The 19,616-nt window shown below is 39.2% G+C and overlaps 1 protein-coding gene across 1 annotated transcript in view; it reads left to right on the top strand.

Annotated features, from left to right (window-relative positions):
- The first annotated feature begins 1,915 nt into the window (after positions 1–1,915).
- def6a (DEF6 guanine nucleotide exchange factor a) overlaps positions 1,916–19,616 on the top strand; it is a 30,364-nt gene continuing 12,663 nt past the window's right edge. The window contains exons 1-6 of the mRNA XM_022670834.2: positions 1,916–2,513; positions 10,129–10,269; positions 12,442–12,621; positions 15,205–15,432; positions 17,369–17,515; positions 18,485–18,593. Coding sequence (XP_022526555.1) covers positions 2,418–2,513; positions 10,129–10,269; positions 12,442–12,621; positions 15,205–15,432; positions 17,369–17,515; positions 18,485–18,593 — 901 coding nt within the window. The 5' untranslated portion in view covers positions 1,916–2,417. The remainder of the gene's footprint in view (positions 2,514–10,128; positions 10,270–12,441; positions 12,622–15,204; positions 15,433–17,368; positions 17,516–18,484; positions 18,594–19,616) is intronic.

Here is a 19,616-nt window from a genome sequence, read left to right as displayed (position 1 = left end):
CCGTCTGAATGGAAAGATGTGCTTCCTCTCCAGCATGCTGAGTTGTTGATAAACAATTTTGAATTCTCAGGTAAAGGTTTTAGTTTAACTAAGGTGCTCACGTATGATCAAAGGGTTGTGAGTCAGAATCCTGGGTAATGTTTCTTCTCCACTCCTATTAGAGCTTAGATCAGGCTCAAAACAATTTAGCCTGACCTGACCCAAGCCTGTGCACTTTCTGCCCAATCCCTTTCTGCCATACCCCATAAACTGTCATTATGAGCTTTTACCCAAGCCTGATTTAAACCTGACATTATTTTAGAGATTTAAAGTAGAGCTTTAAATCTGACCTTTTAACAAGTTGTACGCAGTACCCGTCTGTACTACAGCAGTTTATCTATACCCATTCAACACATTCAGCCAAGCAGTTTAGCCCTAGTTTAAATGCTTTTTAAAATAGCATATCATTACAATGGGAAGGAATGCATGTTGCACGGTGTAACACAGCAAAATATAGTCCCAAAAGAAATCTTTAGGATTTCTACTATTTCACATTACATTACATTACATTTGACAGACGCTTTTGTCCAAAGTCAATTACAAAAGTAATAGAAGTTAAAGGTAAAACATCTTTAGATAGGGCTTAAAGGAGGTCAAAGGGAAATAATGGGTTAGAGGAGTGAAGGAGGGGAAGAATTAAATGAGGTTAGAAGTAGTTAGTGTGTTAGAGGTGTTAAGAGATTAATTCCTCTTTGAAGCCCTTATTTTTAAGACTGGTCTAGGATAACTGGTAAGTCATGTAACTGGGTTTATCTCAAACCCCCACTCTGAACAAGTTAATCTTAAACAAACCCCCACTCCGAATCAGTTCATCTCAAACCCAACTTTGAATAGGTTCATCTCAAACCCCCCACTTTGAATCAGTTTATCTCAAACCCCCACTCTGAACAAGTTCATCTCAAACAAACGTCAACTCAGAATAATTTCAACTCAAACAAACCCCCCCACTCTGAATGAGTTGATCTCAAACAAACCAACACTCTGAACAGGTTAATCTCAAACAAATCCCCACTCTAAATCAGTTTATTATAAACCCCCACTCTAAATTAGTTCATTATAAATCCCCACTCTGAATCATTTCATCTCAAACATCCCCCCACTCTGAATCAGTTCATCTCAAACCCCCACTCTGAATCAGTTCATCTCAAAACCCCACTATGAATCAGTTAATCTCAAACCCCCACTCTGAATCAGTTAATCTCAAACCCCCACTCTGAATCAGTTCATTTTAAACCTCCACTCTGAATCAGTTCATTTTAAACCTCCACTCTGAATCAGTTCATCTCAAACTCCCAGTCTGAACGAGTTCATCTCAAACCCCCACTCTGAATCAGTTCATCTCACACAAACCCCTACTCTGAATCAGTTCATCTCACACAAACCCCCACTCTGAATCAGTTCATCTCACACAAACCCCCACTCTGAATCAGTTCATTTTAAACCTCCACTCTGAATCAGTTCATCTCAAACTCCCAGTCTGAACGAGTTCATCTCAAACCCCCACTCTGAATCAGTTCATCTCAAACCCCCACTCTGAATCAGTTCATCTCAAACCCCCACTCTGAATCAGTTCATCTCAAACCCCCACTCTGAATCAGTTCATCTCACACAAACCCCCACTCTGAATCAGTTCATCTCACACAAACCCCCACTCTGAATCAGTTCATCTCAAACTCCCACTCTGAATCAGTTCATCTCAAACCCCCACTCTGAATCAGTTCATCTCAAACCCCCACTCTGAATCAGTTCATCTCAAACCCCCACTCTGAATCAGTTCATCTCAAACTCCCACTCTGAATCAGTTCATCTCAAACCCCCACTCTGAATCAGTTCATTTTAAACCCCCCACTGTGAACAAGTTCATCTCAACCCCCCCACTCTAAACAAGTTCATCTCAAACCCCCATTCTAAACAAGTTCATCTCAACCCCCACTCTGAATCAGCTACATCTTAAACCCTCACTCTGAACAGGTTCATCTTAAACCCCCACTCTAGACCATTTCATCTCAAACTCTGAATTATGGGAAAGTTAGAAAAGTAGCTGGAATTCCCCTTTGTCTGTATTATTTTTGTTGTTGTTTTGTAATGCTTCTCTGTTTGTGTGTGTGTGTGTGTGTGTGTAAATCCAGTGATCATCAGTAGAGTGCGCCACTTACCCGGGTTCTGCACACACACTCAGAGCAGGGTGTGGGTGGTTTTGTGGTTGAGAGTCAGATAGAGAAGAGGAGAGAGAGAGGGAGAGAGAAAGAGTGGGTGAGTAAGAGAGAAAGAGCAGGCTTAGTGACAGAGCGAGTGAGAGAAGAGGAGAGGAGAGTGAGAGAGTGTGTGTGTGTGTGTGAGCGGGCGAGTGTGTAAGAGAGTGTGATGTCTCTGCAGTCATGGATTTGCGCTCAGAGCTGCTGAAGTCCATCTGGTACGCTTTCACGGCGCTGGACGTGGAAAAGAGTGGGAAAGTGTCCAAATCCCAGCTGAAGGTCAGTACCAGAACTTTTATCATCTTCAGTTCAGAACAGTTTATGGTCCAGAACAGGTGGGTTTATGGGTGGTGCACATGTAGAGAGTCTGAACGAGTCAGAACAGCAGGTGTTGGGTCAGAACTGTTGGGGTTCTGGTCAGTTGAACCGGGGTGTCCTGTTTGTTTTTGTATTTTTATTATATATATTTACATATTCAGAGTGTGAATGTTAGCTTGGTTTTGAGCTGCATTTCCTGTGCGTGTGCTAGTGAGTGCGAGTGTGAGTTACCCATCTTCTGCCACATGGCCTACAGTAAGTGTTGAGTCTTCCCTTTTCTGGCTGTGTTCTGCAGGCCTGTGGTGAAGATCACTGATCTGAACATGACTTTAAATTCCTGTTCTAATGTTCCTCTCTCTGACAGGAACAGAACAATAATAGAAACATAATAAATAGAGTTACAGACTGATGCTACATGATGTCTCTTTCGAGGTCAAAAATGCAGCTTTCATTCAGAGTTCACTCAAATACAAAGCGTTCTAAATTGAACTAAATTGAACTGAAAAGGCATTTTGGGGCCTTTTTATATATATATATATATATATATATAAAAAAAATAATTATAGTAGTAATTGATGTTTAATGTATAAATACATTATTTCAAATTTCAAGTAAGAATATTTAAAGAAAAATAGGTAAAAATCTCTAATAAAACAAACAGAACATTAAAACGGATCACATTTAGCAGGTACTCCTTAAATAAGATCTTTATCCTTTTTTTTTTTTTTTTTTTTTACTTTTTATACATTCCTCATCAAATTTAATAGCTGTACCCAAAACAACAAAACGTGTGGCATTGTAGTGCTGTTCAGAAGGAAGATAAAAATAACCAGGAACAATAAAGGATTAACATTTTAAACTGATATGGCTGATATTTATTGAGCTACACAAAGAAATACTGTGTATCGTATGTGTAATGCAACGTTCCAGATGTCTCAGTATTGAGTTGTAGAGGTTCCTAATGGAGTTCTGTGATAATTCATCTCATGCATCTCAAATGTTTTCACACAGTTCTTGCAGGTTTTGCGGTCGTAATGGAGTGTTAATGACGCGTCCAATAGCATCCCACACATTTTCAATCAGAAATAGGTCTCGTGATGCGCCTGGCCATGACATAGTATCTTTCTCTTCAAGGCAAGCTCTTAAGGTGCCAACAGTATGTGGATAAGCTTTGTTCTGTTGAAACACTGCACCAGAGTGAGAGATCAATCTGCCTTTAGAGTAGATTTGCAATCCCACACTTCTAATTCTAATTTTAGATCTAAATTTAAATCTTTTGATGATCAGTGTCTATACAGTACCACTGAAAAGTTGGAACACAATCTTCTCGTTCATATCTAGGTTGCATTGTATGTTGGTTGCATATCTTGACCTTTGTGTCACTGAAGGCCTGTATTAGGAGATCCTTCATATACAGCTGTGAAAAGCACCTTTTGCTCAGAGTCATTTAGAGGACAAAAAACAAAGCCTCTGAAGCAGAATTTGTTTTAATCTGTTAAACTTATTAGACCTATAGTCCCATAGTTCCATATGTGTGACCACATGACTATTGAAAAGGATTATTCATAGAACAGGCTCACCTCAACTGCAGCCAGGGATTTAGAATGCAGCTAATATTTGTTTATTTTGTTTAATTTCTTCTACATTGTAGATTGATCGAGAAAATTCCATATTTATACAGGTTACATGATCTCCAAAAGATATAATGTTAAAGAAGAAATGCCCTTTCTACATTTTAAACAATATCAGTGTATTATTTTGGTTTTGTACCATTTTGTGATATGGGATAATGGTAATGAGGGAAATGAGTACCTTGTGAAAGTAAAGGAACAGTAGTACTCATTGGATTGCTAGAAAGGCAATTCAGGACCTCTGCTTAACTGCAAAAGATCTCCAGTAAGATTTAGCAGATTGTTTTGGTGCATTGTTCTATTTTTCAGCGATTTTTGCTCTAATATGGCCTTTACTGGAGAGCCAATTAGAATAAAATCTCTCCTGCGCCCTCACCACAAAATTGAGTGTCAGAAGTAAGAATCTATAATCGAGCCTGATGCATTTTGGATACAAGTCCTGTGGACTGATGAGTTTAAAAAAAATATATAGAACTCAATGAGCAAAGGAATGTTTTGAGAAAAAGGTCACACACAGTATTTCTAAAGACAAAAGGAACGTGTAGATGTAGATTCACATGTAAAGGAAGAATGGATTCAGTGAAATTCCAGCAACATAACACCATCTGTAAAAAAAAAAAAAATCAATTATCCTGAACATACCTCAGCATTCACAAAAGACCACCTCAAAGGGAGCTTGCCGAAAGGTTTACCATGATCCTCACAGTCACCTGATCTGAACATCATTGAAAACCTGTGTATAGATTTCAGAAGAGCAGTGCAGGACTGGAAGATGTACCAAGAATGGATGAAAATCACTCAAACAAAGACAGAAAACTCTAAAGCTACATTCACATTTACCAGCCACATTGCCCAAATCCGATTTTTTGCTCAGATCAGATTTGGCCATGTTGATGGTTCACATTCACAAATGTAAGTGATCTGTATCTGTGTGTAATGTGAACGAATTTGTCCCTGAAACGTCTCACATGCTCACATTGATATCACGTGTATAAACGTCGCCTTCTTCACCAACAACAAAAAAAAAACATATTTAAGAGACGACTCATAGCTTTATAAAGGAAAATGGATGAGTTAGCAGCTCATATGTGGAGCATCTTTTGCTGGAGTGGAGAGTTGGTCTGAAGTACGTGCTCAGGTCGAGGAGGTGAAAAAACCCGGTGGTTTGCTTTTGCTGTTTTTGCAGCTATAGCTGCACAGCTGCACCAAGAGATGTATTGTGCATAAAAGCAAAAAGACACATGAATTCTGATTTGACCATTCACATTCATGTCCATGGATCGGATACGTATCCCATTTTGGACCACATATGAAATTAAAAAAAATTGTATTTGTCACATTTACACAGCCATGAAAAAACATCTGATCTGAGACACATCGAGCAAAAAATCAGTTTTGAGTCACTTTAGCCTGGTAATGTGAACAGTGTTTACTAGCTGTTTGCATTGGGCCCTTTTTTGTGATTTTGAGAATGTAAAAGATGAAAATAACAAAAAAGGAAATGGGTCATTTTTAACTATATACCTTTTTGGAAGTCATTTCACTTTCAAGCTGTTTAGCTATCATTTTGATCAGGGGGGCCCAAACTTTTTATTATCAGAGCTAACTGCTGGGCTTTATCTTAAATTGTTTTCTCTTTGACAAAACATAATTTGAATATGATTGGAAGGGCACAACTATCCATCGTACAGAACGGCTAGTATAGAGCAAACATTGTAGCTCACTACATGAGCTTAATGTTGACCAGAATTCATTGTGAGGCTCGTTAAGCTGGAGTCCTGATTCTCAGTCTGTGCTGATTGGCTGTAGTCTGTAGATGTTTGGTCAGTGGAAGTGGTCAATTTGGTCAGAGAGAGGCAAGTAGTATGAAGAGTGAAGCCGGTTTTAGACCGCATTTTTTTTTCTTTCAACCCAAATCTGGTGGTGTATACTGCTCAGCGACTCCATCTGAACTGGTCCCAGTGGAACATCCTATGAAACCTGTGTACGAAAAGTAAACACAGGAAGTTGTTTTTCTTTATCTACTCGCTGTGTTTACTTTAAAGACTGCTCCTTACTGGGGGATTTCATATTTGAATGTTCCACCTTAAATGATGCAACAGCTACACTCTGGAGCTGGTATATACATGTTCTGTTCTACTGCACATTTAAGGTGGTGTGGAGATTATGAGAAAGTACCATATATTCATATGCATTTATCCCAATCTCCCAATTTGTAATTTATGCTTCTCGAGGGAGCTTGGTACTTTTCTGCATTATTTTTGGTTTCGTGATGAAGTTCAGAATCTCTGGCGTCAGATTTCTACATATCTCACAGCTTTATTGGACCATAACGTTCCATGCTCTGCACTTATTTTACTTTTGAATGATTTTTCCTCATTCACCATTTCAGTGCAACAAAAGAGACTCTTACTTTGTGCTCTATCAGTGGCGAAAAAAGGTGCGTGTAAACTGATTGAACCCTCCGCATCATGTCTTATGCCGTCAGTGGATTTTGACGATGCTTAATATCATTTCTATGGAGTTGTCGGTTGCTCACATGCATGGTGCCAAATCAAGAACTATTAATGCCTGGAAAGTTGCACTCCAAGCTGTGGAGACTTTATTAATCTCTTAATGGCTTCTGCAAAAGTTTTATTTTGTTCTTTTTTTTTTTTTTTTTTTTTACCATTTTGTACTGTCCAATCCAATATGTTAATTTTCTATGTTAATTTGCTTGATGAAGGGGAGGGTGAGGGGTACGGGAAGGGTGGGGTTGTTTGCTGTTTGTTTTTTGTGATGTTGACATATTGTAAAATTAATAATGGTATTAAAACAAATAAAAATTGGTCATAAAAAAAAAGAAAGTACCATCTTGTTTTCCGGACTCTGTGCTCACTATTAGCGCCCCCTATCAGCCTGTACAAGCAACACTTTCTCACAGTTTTCTCACCCAAAGACCCCTTTCTCGCTTCAATGTTTAGTTTTGGGGCAATGCTAATAGTGGTGCTAATGACAAATGCAGCTAACTAACTGTTGTGCTTCATGTTTGCCCTGAGTCTGCTGGGTAAACCGAGGTGTGTTGTGTCTTCTTAGTTCGGGTTCAGCTGCAGGTTGGAGTCGTGTAATGTATGATATCTCTATAGTCTAGTTTAATGTGTATAAAAATCTGTAACACTATAAAAGTGCTGTAGTACACACACGCTATTACTAAGCAACAGATAGTGGAACAAACTGAAGCTGTCGACATTTGCTTGTGTAATCGTGGCCGTGAGTCATGTATTTCGTGAATTGCTATGAGTAGGTAGCAAATTGAAACTAAATCATACAACTGGATATAAAAAAGAGCATTATTGAGAGGTGAAGCCTTTCAAAAGCTTGAGAGATCTCCCCAATACTGTGTCTTTCAAAATATGTGGAAAGATTTTAATGTAGAATTTGTAAAGACTTTGGATATCCTGCCATCTACAGCCCTTAATATCATCAGTAGATTTAAAGAATCTGGAGAAATGTGTGTAAGAGCCAAAACCAATAATCACTACTGGATGCTGGGGATCTTCAGGCCCTCAGGCAGCACTGCGTCTTAAACACAGCTAATAAGTGATTCCTGGGCAGTTGCTATGTCTGGTTTCCTTAAGATATTTACTAGCATATATGTATTATGAGACCACATGTTTGCAGCACATTTATTCCTATCAGAAAATCATCTGTTGGTATATAGAAACAGTACTTTTGATCAAAAAGCTGTGAACACGCCTTACTGTGTTTCAGTGTTTCTCTCAAACTAGAAAAGTAGATCTCCCATCACACACAGACACACACACACACACACACACACTGTCAGAGCTTGGGTGCTGCTGGAAAGCAAGGGGCCGGCGGATGTTGTGGTTTATTCTCAGACTCTGGGTGTTAATCTGATATCAAGCTCAGCCCATTTTCCTCCTCGGCTCTGATGCATCTTCAACAGAGGTTAAAGTTCAATCGCTCAGCTGAAACTGTTACCTGAGTTTACTGTAATTAAAGGGCCAGTATGCTGCATTTCTCCATGATTCATTTTTACATTTACGATATATTTGAATTCACTTTCACAGCATGTCTTTCAGACATGTATGTATATGATGTTGGTTCTAATTGGCTGCGACCAGGCATTCATTGTTTTTTTTTTGTTTGTTTGTTTTTTTTTAACATTATTATGTTATTATACTGTTATTATATTATATTATGGTATATATTATTATACCTTAACCCTCCTATTATGTTACTGGTCAAAGTTAAAGTTTGAAGATAGAAAAATAGTTACATTTTTTTAAGAATGAAACTTCTTCTGCTTGCCTTAATTATTGTAATCAACATATAATATGAAGATGGTTTATCTTCCATATATCTTTTGGATAATTAAACATGTCTCAAGTTTACTGTCATTCAGGAAACTGTTGGCAGCATCGTGACCCGCCTCTCTCACATTCTAAAATAAGAGTTTAGAAAGCGTCGCTGCATCAGTCTGAGAGTCCGGCCTTTCAGTTCCTTCTGATACAGACAGCTTTCTTCCTAAATACCAAGAACCAGCTCTACACTTCTGCCTTTACCCCACCACCACCTCAACACCATCACCACCTCAACACCATCACCACCTCAACACCACTACCTCTACACCACCACCTCCTCTACACCATCTATACGCAGAAACCCTTCACCAGCACAATCTCCACTCCACTACTGCTACACCACCACCACTACACCACCACCTCCTCTACACCACCACCTCTACACCGCCAAACCTGCACTACCACCACTACCTCTACACCACCACCTCTACACCATTACCTCTACACCACCACCACCACCTCTACACCATTACCTCTACACCACCACACCACTACCTCTACATCTCTACCTCTACACCACCACCACTTCTACAGCACTACCACCTCTGCACCACTATACCACCTCTACACCATTACCTCCACACCACTACCTCCACACCACTACCTCCACACCACCACCTCTACACCACTACCTCTACACCACTACCTCTACACCACCACCTCTACACCACTACCTCTACACCACCACCACTGCTACACAACTACCTCTACACCACCACCTCTACATTGCTACCTCTACGCCACCACTACCGCTACACCATCACCATCTCTACACTACCACCACCTCAACACCACCACCTCTACACCACTTCCTCTACTACACCACCACCACTTCTACAGCACCACCACCTCTACACCACCACCTCTACACCACTACCTCTACACCAACATACCACCTCTACAGCACTACCACTACACCACCTCTACACCATCACTACCTCTACACCACTACCTCTACACCTCCACCTCTACACCACTACCTCTACACACCTACCTCTACACCACTACCTCTACACAGTACCTCTACACCACCACCTCTACACCGCCACCTCTACACCAGCTGTACTCTTCTACCTTCACCCCACCACTACCTCTACCCCACCTCCACCTCTACACCACTACCTCTACACACCTACCTCTACACCACTACCTCTACACAGTACCTCTACACCACCACCTCTACACCAGCTGTACTCTTCTACCTTCACCCCACCACTACCTCTACCCCACCACCACCTCTACACCACTACCACTACACCGCCACCACTACACCGCCACCTCTACACCAGCTGTACACTTCTACCTTTACCCCACCACCACCTCTACACCACTACCACTACACCGCCACCTCTACATCGCCACCAGCTCTACACTTCTACCTTTACCCCACCACTATCTCTACACCACTACCTCGACACCACTACCACTACACCACCACCTCCTTTACACCACAATCTCTACATCACTACGTCTTTACCACCAAAACGTCTTACTAATTGTTATCCTTACTTATTCCTCATTGTCGTATCTTGATACCTGTGTAAATTGTACAGTGTTGACTGATGTCCCTCTGCTCTGCAGGTTCTGTCCCATAATCTGTATACGGTTTTGGGTATTCCACATGACCCGGCAGCTCTGGAGGAGCATTTCAGAGATGACGATGATGGTCCAGTCTCTAGCCAAGGCTACATGCCCTACCTCAACAAATACATCCTGGATAAGGTACTTTATCTTTACTCATTCCAACCAGGAAATTCACTCACTGACAAAACAGTACTGCAGCAAGAAGTGGATCATTGGAATATAATAAATCTTTTTTTTTTTGTGATCAAGAATTTTTATTTTCATACAAAATTGTAAAAACAAGGGGAAGGGGAGCAGCAGACAGACATAAAAAGTGAATGCAAAAGAGAAAAAAAGGAGCAGAAATTACAAGTTTATATGGGTACAATCATCTTCACAGATAGATATATATAGGAGGAAGTGTTCATATTCAACGCATACTTTGCAGAAAATCCAAAATATTCAACACACAAGTCTGCCATGTTTCAACAGTTATGGGCTTAGCCTGATGAAGTCGAGCAGCGGTACATTCAAGTTTTTGCTATATTGAGTACATTAACCACCCAAAATGATTCCATGTGAAGACCAGGTGTAATAAAGTGTTGTAGAATTGTCTTTTTAGCAGCAGTAAATCCAGAGAACAATAGCTTGCACTGTATCATCTTCAACTCCAACTTGGAGTTATCATTCAGTAGACACAAGCATGGATCCAAATTGTATTCTATTTCAAGAACATCAGACAACACTGTGTTCACATATCTCCAAAATTTTACAATTACAGGACACTCCCAGAACATATAGTCGCTGTCCAATGAAAAACACTTCTCAAAAAAAAAAAGGTAATTTTGAAGAGTTTTTTTTATGGGTCCATTCATCAAGAAATTTTGGCACAGTCTCATTTGGACAGTTTGTCTGTTCAAATGATGTAGTAAACTAAAAATCGACAAACATGGAGATGTGTTTTTCATTGGACAGCGACGATATGTAAAAATGTACCAGGGGCAGAGGTGTTACATATGTGACAGTAATAATTAGCTTGAATTTTCATTTTAAATCTTCTGAATATAATAAATCTGTGAATGTGTAAATGTGTGAATATTATGATATATTAGTGATTACAATATTAGAGTGAAAGGATGACTGTACAGTTGAATAGAAGCTCTAGTACCCTGTTTGGTATGGCATCCTGTATCACATTTACGGGGCATGTAGATTCTGCACACTTGTGAATAGCTGAAGCTGGCATTTCAGCTGATCTCTTAAATGCTTGGTGATAAACCTGATGAGTATGCAGACCAAGAAAGGGTTGCCATTTTAAAGTGGCATTTCTGGGAAACCCTTGCTGTGTGTGGGTGAGCATTATCCTGCTGAAAAATGCCATGGAAAAATGTGGAAGCACATCTCTGCAGGATGTCCTGCACATATCGATCAGCTGTTAGCTCATGAGAAGGCTTCACATTTGTCTCCTGATCCCAAACAGTACCTGATTTTAGATTTAGTTGCTAAACACAATACAGGTCCAGTCCAAAGTAGTCAAGGTTTCTTTTTAAAGACACCAGTTTAAACGTATAGTAGTTGATGTTGGCTGGCAGACGAGACTTTGTTGGAATGACGGTTCTTCTTCGTCTCTTAGTTCATTGATGCGCTTCTACTCAAAATCTGCAAACTGGGGAAAGTTTTATTTGAGTGCATTTTAGAGAAATGTCAAGGAGTCAACGATCTCTCACCAGGTGGTACACTATCCAAAAGCACCCTTTAGCCCTATCCGGGCGGGATTAGTTTCTCAGGGGGATGTCTGTGAAAAATATTTCACACTTCTACTTAGTGATAAAACTTTTGCATCCGGACTGCAATTAAAAAACAGGAGGAACAGTGTGTTTTTTGGCTTTCTCGGTTGCATGTTCAGTAGCTCCTCCATTTCCACTCGCTGTTGTGTTTACATGGATCTCCATGGAAACACGTGCACAAATGTAATTACGGTGCGTGGCAGTGGACAAATGGCTATTTTATTAAACCTGAGGTGACAAAACTCAGAGATGTCAGTCTGGACAGGACTAAAATTACCGGTGGACCAGGGAGTTCAGCGAAAAACAGTAGATAATTCTGCATGTAATTTTCCAGATGGGAATAAAATCATAGAGGACCCCCGTCGAAAAAATGTGAATTACCCCAGGACCACCTGAGAAACTAATCCTGTTCAGATAAGGCTTTTTGAGACACTTTTTATAGGGCAGGTCTTGTGGCAAGACCCTGTGACTAATCAAATGGTGGTAATCATTTACAAATCTGCCTGAGATTAAGAAAAATGTTATTGTCGTTTTGTATGTGTAGGTGGTGGAGGGGGTGTTTGTGAAGGAGGATGTGGATGAGCTGTGTTGGACTCTAACAGCGAAGAAGAACTACAGGCCAGTGGGAGATAAAGTTCTGCCCCAGAAGGATGCCTTCCGTCTCTGGTGCCTCTTCGTCTTCCTCTCGGAGGATAAATACCCCCTGGTGATGATCCCTGATGAGGTGAGACATGATTGTGTATTACTGGGTTTGTATGTGTATGTGTATTTGTGTGGGACTCTGGATACATTTGCTACAGGTTTTAGTAGATGTTTCTAATGTAGATCTGGAGGCGTTTTAAAGGCTTTTAAAGGGCTGTGCCTCACAGCTTTTGCATTTTTTTGTATTTTGCAGAGAGTTTCTCATACATTGTTTTTTTGTGTGTGTTGGTTTCTGCTGAATGTTTAGACCTCGTCTATCTGTTAGAAATAATGCTAGCAAGCGCCGAGTGGTCCAGCGGTCTAAAGCGCTGCCACTATGAGCGGGAGGTCGCAGGTTCGAACCCCCACTCATGTAGCTTGCCATCAGCTGCTGGAGTCCTGAGAGAGCACAATCGGCCCTGCTCCCTCCACATCACTCCTAGGGTGATGTGGATCAGCACAGGGCGTCTGTGAGCTGATGTATCAGAACCGAGCCGCTGCGCTTTCCTCCGAGCACGCTGTGATGCTGCTCGGCAATACTGCATCAGCAGCAGCTCAAAAAGAAGCAGTGGCTGACTTCAAATGTATCAGAGGAAGCATGTGTTAGTCTTCACCCTCCTGGTGTGTTGGGGCATTACTAATGTTAGGGGGAGTCCTAGTGAGTGGGTTGGGTAATTGGCCATGTAAATTGGGAAGAAAATGGGAAAAATGCTAGCATTTATTTTTTTTGCAGTATGATGAAAGCTCTTAAAAGTTAAAAAATTAAGTATTTTTCAGTGTTTTGTCATATCGCCAATAATGTTTTTATTGAAAATACTGAGAAAAAGGTCATGTCACCTACTTTGTTTTTTTGTTGTTTTTTTCTGCTGAATGTTTAGAACTCATTTATTTATTTAAAGTAATGCTAACATTTATTTTGTTGCAATAGTATGAAAATTCTTGAAAAAATGTTGTATTTTGTAATATCACCAAGAAATTGTTTTAGCAAAAAATACTTAGAATAAGGTCATGTCGCCAACCCCTAGTATAAAGTGTTGTCAGGGTGGTGATGTAACTCTGCCATCCTTCTAGTGGTTGATTTATTTTTTTTTCTCGTCCTCAGCTCTGAGAATCAGGTCTGTGTTTGCTGTTTTCCGCTGTGTTAGGGCTTCTCTTACCCTTAGCTTACTTCCTGTAGGCAGCTTTACACAACTCGATGCTGTCTCACCACGGTTTCTTTGAGGTTGAAGAGCAGATCGAGCTGAGACTGAGAGACGCTGGTGTAATGATTGATGAAATAAGATCCGGTTCTGATGGAGTCATGCTTCTGTTCACACTGTAAAAGGAAAAAAAATCTGTCTTCATTTTCCTTTATTTTAATTCTCATCTTTAACACCAATCACACACACTAGCTATGTAGATACAGTACCAGTCAAAATTTGTACACATCTCTTCTCATTCAGTGTGTATTTCTTTCTCTCTTAATAAATCAATTTAATATTGATTTGATATATTAAAGCTATACAGGAACACATGTTAAATTATTTAGCAAACATTAAAAAGTGTTAAACCAGAATATATATTATACTTTAGATTCTTCTAAGTAGCACATTTATATTCGAGGACAGATCTGCACACTCTTGGTATTTTAATCTTAATCTCAGTGTCTTCATGAGGTAGAGTCACCTGGAATAGTTTCTTTAGCACTTTGAAGGAGTTCCTGGATGACAAACACTTTTTAACTGTTTAATATGTAATTATAAATGCGCCCCTTAATTTTTAATGTCTTAATATGATTATACAATGTAGAAAATATATTAAATAAAGAAATACCACTGAATCAAAAAGGTGTGTCCAAACTTTTGACTGGTACTGTACATCCTGGATAAGATAGCATCACATACAATAACTAATAAATACATCCTGGAAGAGACACTATCTCTCTCACACACACACACACACACACACACACACACACACACACACACACACACACACACACACACACACACAAATATTAATGAACAAATACATCCTGGATAAGATACTATCACACACACTTATCAAGAAATACAGTACATTCTTGTGAATGTGAATGTGAACACACACACACACTTTTTGTGGACACACATTCTAATGTGTGAATTCAGCTACTTTTGAATTTGACTCTATTGCTGACACAGAGTGTGTTTAAATGCACTTAATAATCTGAAAACTTAAAAAAAAAACTTTTTTATTGATTTTTCTTTGAATAGAAAGGAAAATACATTTAGACTATTTGAATAATAAAATGGTGGAAAAATGTGGCAGAGTGAAGAAATATATTCAAACAATTACTTGCTGCTTGGTATTCAGACTAATATTTCCTTTTTGTTACTATTTTAATTTCAGCTAAAAATGCACATTTTGGTGCATCGCTGTTACCAATTCACAAAATATATAAAATTTTAACAAAAGCTCAATAATTGTAAGTGGATATATTAATTTAATTATGTCGAAAAAATATTTTGGCCAATTTTTGACCAATAGGGTGTTCAGAATGTTACAGTGCTTTCCAGTCCTGCACTGATGGGTAGATATGTTACTGGTACTGTTTATGGTGGTGTTCATAGGGTACTGATCTGTCCTCTTTTCTGCTGGGATGTAGGTGGAGTATCTGCTGAAGAAGCTGTGCATGGCGATGAGTGTGGAGCTGAACGGGGTGGAGCTGGAGGACTACCTGTCCCAGGATTTAGTGCAGCAGAACGGCTTCACTGTGTGGGTTTTCCTGGAGATGATGAACTCTGGAAAACTGACCAGAGGAATCAGCAAGGAGATCACCAGCATGGCCATCGAGGAGGTGTACCGAGAAATAGTGGGAGACGTGCTGAAAGAGGTGTGTGAACGTCTACTGACTGGCCACCTTGTGCTTCCACTCACTCACTGGCCACTTTATTAGAAACACTTATTGCTCTACAGTAGGTGTTTCTGATAAAATGCCAGTGAATGCAGACACGGTGGTGGTGTATACTGGACGACAGTTATGACACCATTTTGACTCTAGGGGTTTGTATTAAAAATGTGGCATTTTTATTTTTAAAAAAGTGTAAAATTAGGAGTAAATTTACAGGTCACACACACAATAACAACTGTTGTGTTCTAGTACCTTGCTGACAGAATCACTAAGCTGGACAGCACTAGTCATGTGTTGATCCACAAATTTCCAGTTCAGATCTGCTTCTGAAATTTCAATACAACAGCTATTTCCATATTAATATTGTTCATTTATTTCTTTTGTACTTATTTTACATTATTTGTTAAACATAGTATCACTCCTAATGTCGTTGTTGTGCTTACAGTTACATCATAAGGCTAAAATAGACCCAGCACAACCTGTTTAAAGAGCAAAAAATGTATACATAGGTACACTGAATTTAAATATATTCCCAAGGACTAACAAGCTGTGAAATCCAACATTTTCCTAACTAAAACTAGTTTTAGTTTTCTGCTGGAAGTTTAGCATTTTTCTAGAAAATATCAGAGAAAGCAGAGCTGAGCTGTTGGCTTACAACATCTGTTACTCATACGTGAAGTCTCTGCAAAAGTTAATTATATAATAGCCAGTTTCAATAGCTTAATCGGTTACAGTTTCAATAGCTTAATCGGTTACAGTTTCAATAGCTTAATCGGTTACAGTTTCAATAGCTTAATCGGTTACAGTTTCAATAGCTTAATCGGTTACAGTTTCAATAGCTTAATCGGTTACAGACCGGAGCTGCTGCAGCTTGATTAGCATACTTAGCTCCAGCCCTCAGCACACTGGCTTTACTCATATTAAAAGTAACTGTCCTACTCTTCAGCTTTTACACACTAAAATATCTCCAAACAAACAGCAGTTCAGTCGAAGCAACAGCTAGTTATTTGAGGCTGGGGCTGCTGGGGGCTCATGGTAAACTGTGGAACTGGAATCTGGATCGTTGCTGTGTCTTATGCAGTGACAATTTGCAATGGTGGCTTTATGGTTCAGCGCAAGCTGCGAACTAGAATATGGATCAGAATGTGGGTGGAGTTTGTTTGACTGATTTCCCGTAAGTTTGTATCAATTGTATCAATATCGGTCACGATACTGATAATGGATCAGGTGGACCAACTGTCCTTCTCTGATGGTAGCCACAAACTGTACGTGTCGAGCCCTTTAAATTTTTAAAACCATTATTCTTATTTTTTGTTATATAAAAAAAAAAAAAACTACACCAAATTTCCCTGGTCAATAGGCACCCTCTAATTTAGGGAACTAAACATAGATAAGTTCTGCATGGTGCCGAATGTATCGGTGCACTTTTTTATTACCTGTTGGAAACCTTAAAGTGGCAAAACAATTAAATCCTTTATAAAACCATATTTAGAGTCACAAGAAAAATACTGTCTGGACGAGGATCCAAAAGCACAGCGCACTATGTTCATGGACCCTTAACTCAACTGTCAACTACTCAGTCAGACCTACAGAAAAAGGTATGTAAAACTTTACTTCAAAAACAGCAAGAAAAACCCAAACCTAGCACCCAACCCATTCCTTTCATCCATATTGTGACCACAGTGCAAGCTCTTCAAAGGGGAAAATAAGAGATTCAATACCAAACACCATACCATACTGAAACACACTCTCTTTCCTTAATTAACTTATTAAGGTTTGGCTCCTCCCCCCAACACTCTAGTCAGGCATTAGTGATTGGATTGGTCCTAATTACAGCAGGTGAGCAGGAAAGTTTTTTTGTCTTATAGGTTAAAAATAATGTGTGTGTGTGTGTGTGTGTGTGTTTGTGTGTGTGTAGGGTTACCTATGGAAGAAGGGTCAGTATCGGAGGAACTGGACAGAGCGCTGGTTCACCATAAAGCCACAGGGTTTGGATTACTACACCAGCGAGGACCGCAAAGATCACAAGGGCAGCATTACTCTGGACTCTAACTGCTGCGTTGAGGTACAGAGAGAGTGTGTGTGTGTGTGTGTTTGTGTGTGTTAAGGAGATGTACTAAATATGAACACTTCACTGTAAATAAATAGATAAAAAAAATCTAGGGGTGCCCTATTTAGCTCAGGGATGTCAACCATACAGCCTAGAAGCAGATTCTTTATTCCCAGGAGGGGCGGGATGACAGAAATAAACTCAGGGGCAGAACCAATCAGAACCTTTGTTTTAGGGCACGGTCAGAACTCTCAAACCGCATAGTCGTAAGTGCAGCATGAGAAGAGATCAATTTTAAGCTGATTATGAAAGTTTTTTTTATTGTGATGTACAAACTAATATCAACAGAGCTGCTTTCACTTTGTGTTCTAAACTGATTGTTGAGTGGTGAATTTACCTGTTGTTTTCTAGAAATGTAAGCTAGCACAGTAAGCGTAAACAATTCACTGTGTAAATAAGATTTCAGGGCTAAAACATGTACTGAATGCTGACTGTTAATGAACAGGTCTATTGAGTTGGAGTCACAGTGTTCATGAACACAGCAGCTGGGCTTAGTAGGGTCATAGTAGGTTGGCCACGATGCTAACAGCAGGCCTCAGTAAGGTTTTAGCCATAATGCTAACAGGAACAGCAGTCAGGCTCAGAATCACGGCTAAATTGTTTTAGCCTTGTTAACAGGAATTATTTTAGAAATTAAAATGTATTTTTGAAACAGAACAAGGTTATGAACTATTTAACATTTCTACAACTCTAGGTCAAACGGGTTTTCATTAAATGCCAATTTTCAGTAAAATTTCCCAGCCTGTCATTGGTCACCTTGTATTGCAGCTTGCATGACAGGCAATAAAAAAAATATAAAGTTGGAAAATATGGTATATGTGCAGTCTGAAGTCTTATGAATATAATAAATAGTCAAAAGAATTAAAAAGCATTTTTCTGATATAGATTTGTGTGGTGGCCTGAGGTGTTCTGTGTGTTCTGCAGGTTCTTCCAGACCGGGACGGGAAGAGGTGCATGTTCTGTCTGAAAACTCTCTCAAAGACCTTCGAGCTCAGCGCCTCAGACACCAAACAGAGACAGGAGTGGACGTCAGGTCAGTCAGATCTGCTCCGTCCAGATTCAGCTCTGTTCTCTATTACTGGCCTCCTTCATAATCTGTGTACCATATAAACCCAGACTAACACTTTTCAAAGGGGGCCAGATTGGATCATATCACAATAACTAATGATCAGTTTATTCTTGCCACAATAACTGCAACAGGAAATCAAAAGATACCTCAAAAATACCTCAGTTTAATGCAGATTAATCCGACTGGATTTTCTCTTAAAAATATGAATGCATTTCACTGCATTTAAAAATACGTCAAGTACATTCTGTCAGAATTTCTCTTGTAGATTTATTTCTCTATTTATTCGGAACATAAGTTATATTCATTGTACTTATTAAGTCTGGTTTGACAGCTGTATATATATATATATATATATATATATATATATATATATATATATATATATATATATATATATATATATATAAAACACAGCTCTGGATTATATATATTAGACCAATTAAAAATAATCAGTGTCTCTAATTTAACTATTTATAGGTATATATTTGAGTGGACATTGTGGTTTTATTCTAAAAACCACTGACAACATTTCTCAGAAATTGTCACTTAGAGCATTTATTTGCAGAACATGAGAACTGGTCAAAATAATAAAACATTACAGTGCTTTCAACCTTAAATTATGCAAAACAAATGTTTATATTAATTTAGAAAAAAAATGCTTAAGATTTCAGAAATTAATACTTAACGGAAGTCCTGTAGCAACTGAAAAACACAGACTAATGTTTTGAATTAGTTGCTGTTTTTTATTTTAGTTAATTTATAAAATAAATTCTTACACTTACAATAGCTATGATATATATTTCCTGCTTAAAAATTATGTCATTATTTACATGCATTTTTGTCACCCCTTCTCTGACGGGTTAGAAGGGCCTCACTGCACACCACTGCTATCTACACATTTTACACACATCCATTTATTCTCAGCACTCACACACTGGTGTACGCACAGGGAACACTCAACCAGAAACGGCTGTCCACCTGTAGGAC

The sequence above is a fragment of the Astyanax mexicanus genome, chromosome 12 (assembly GCF_023375975.1).
Source record: "Astyanax mexicanus isolate ESR-SI-001 chromosome 12, AstMex3_surface, whole genome shotgun sequence".
In the NCBI taxonomy this organism is placed as follows: domain Eukaryota; kingdom Metazoa; phylum Chordata; class Actinopteri; order Characiformes; family Acestrorhamphidae; genus Astyanax; species Astyanax mexicanus.
This window is presented reverse-complemented; position numbering and strand designations above follow the sequence as displayed.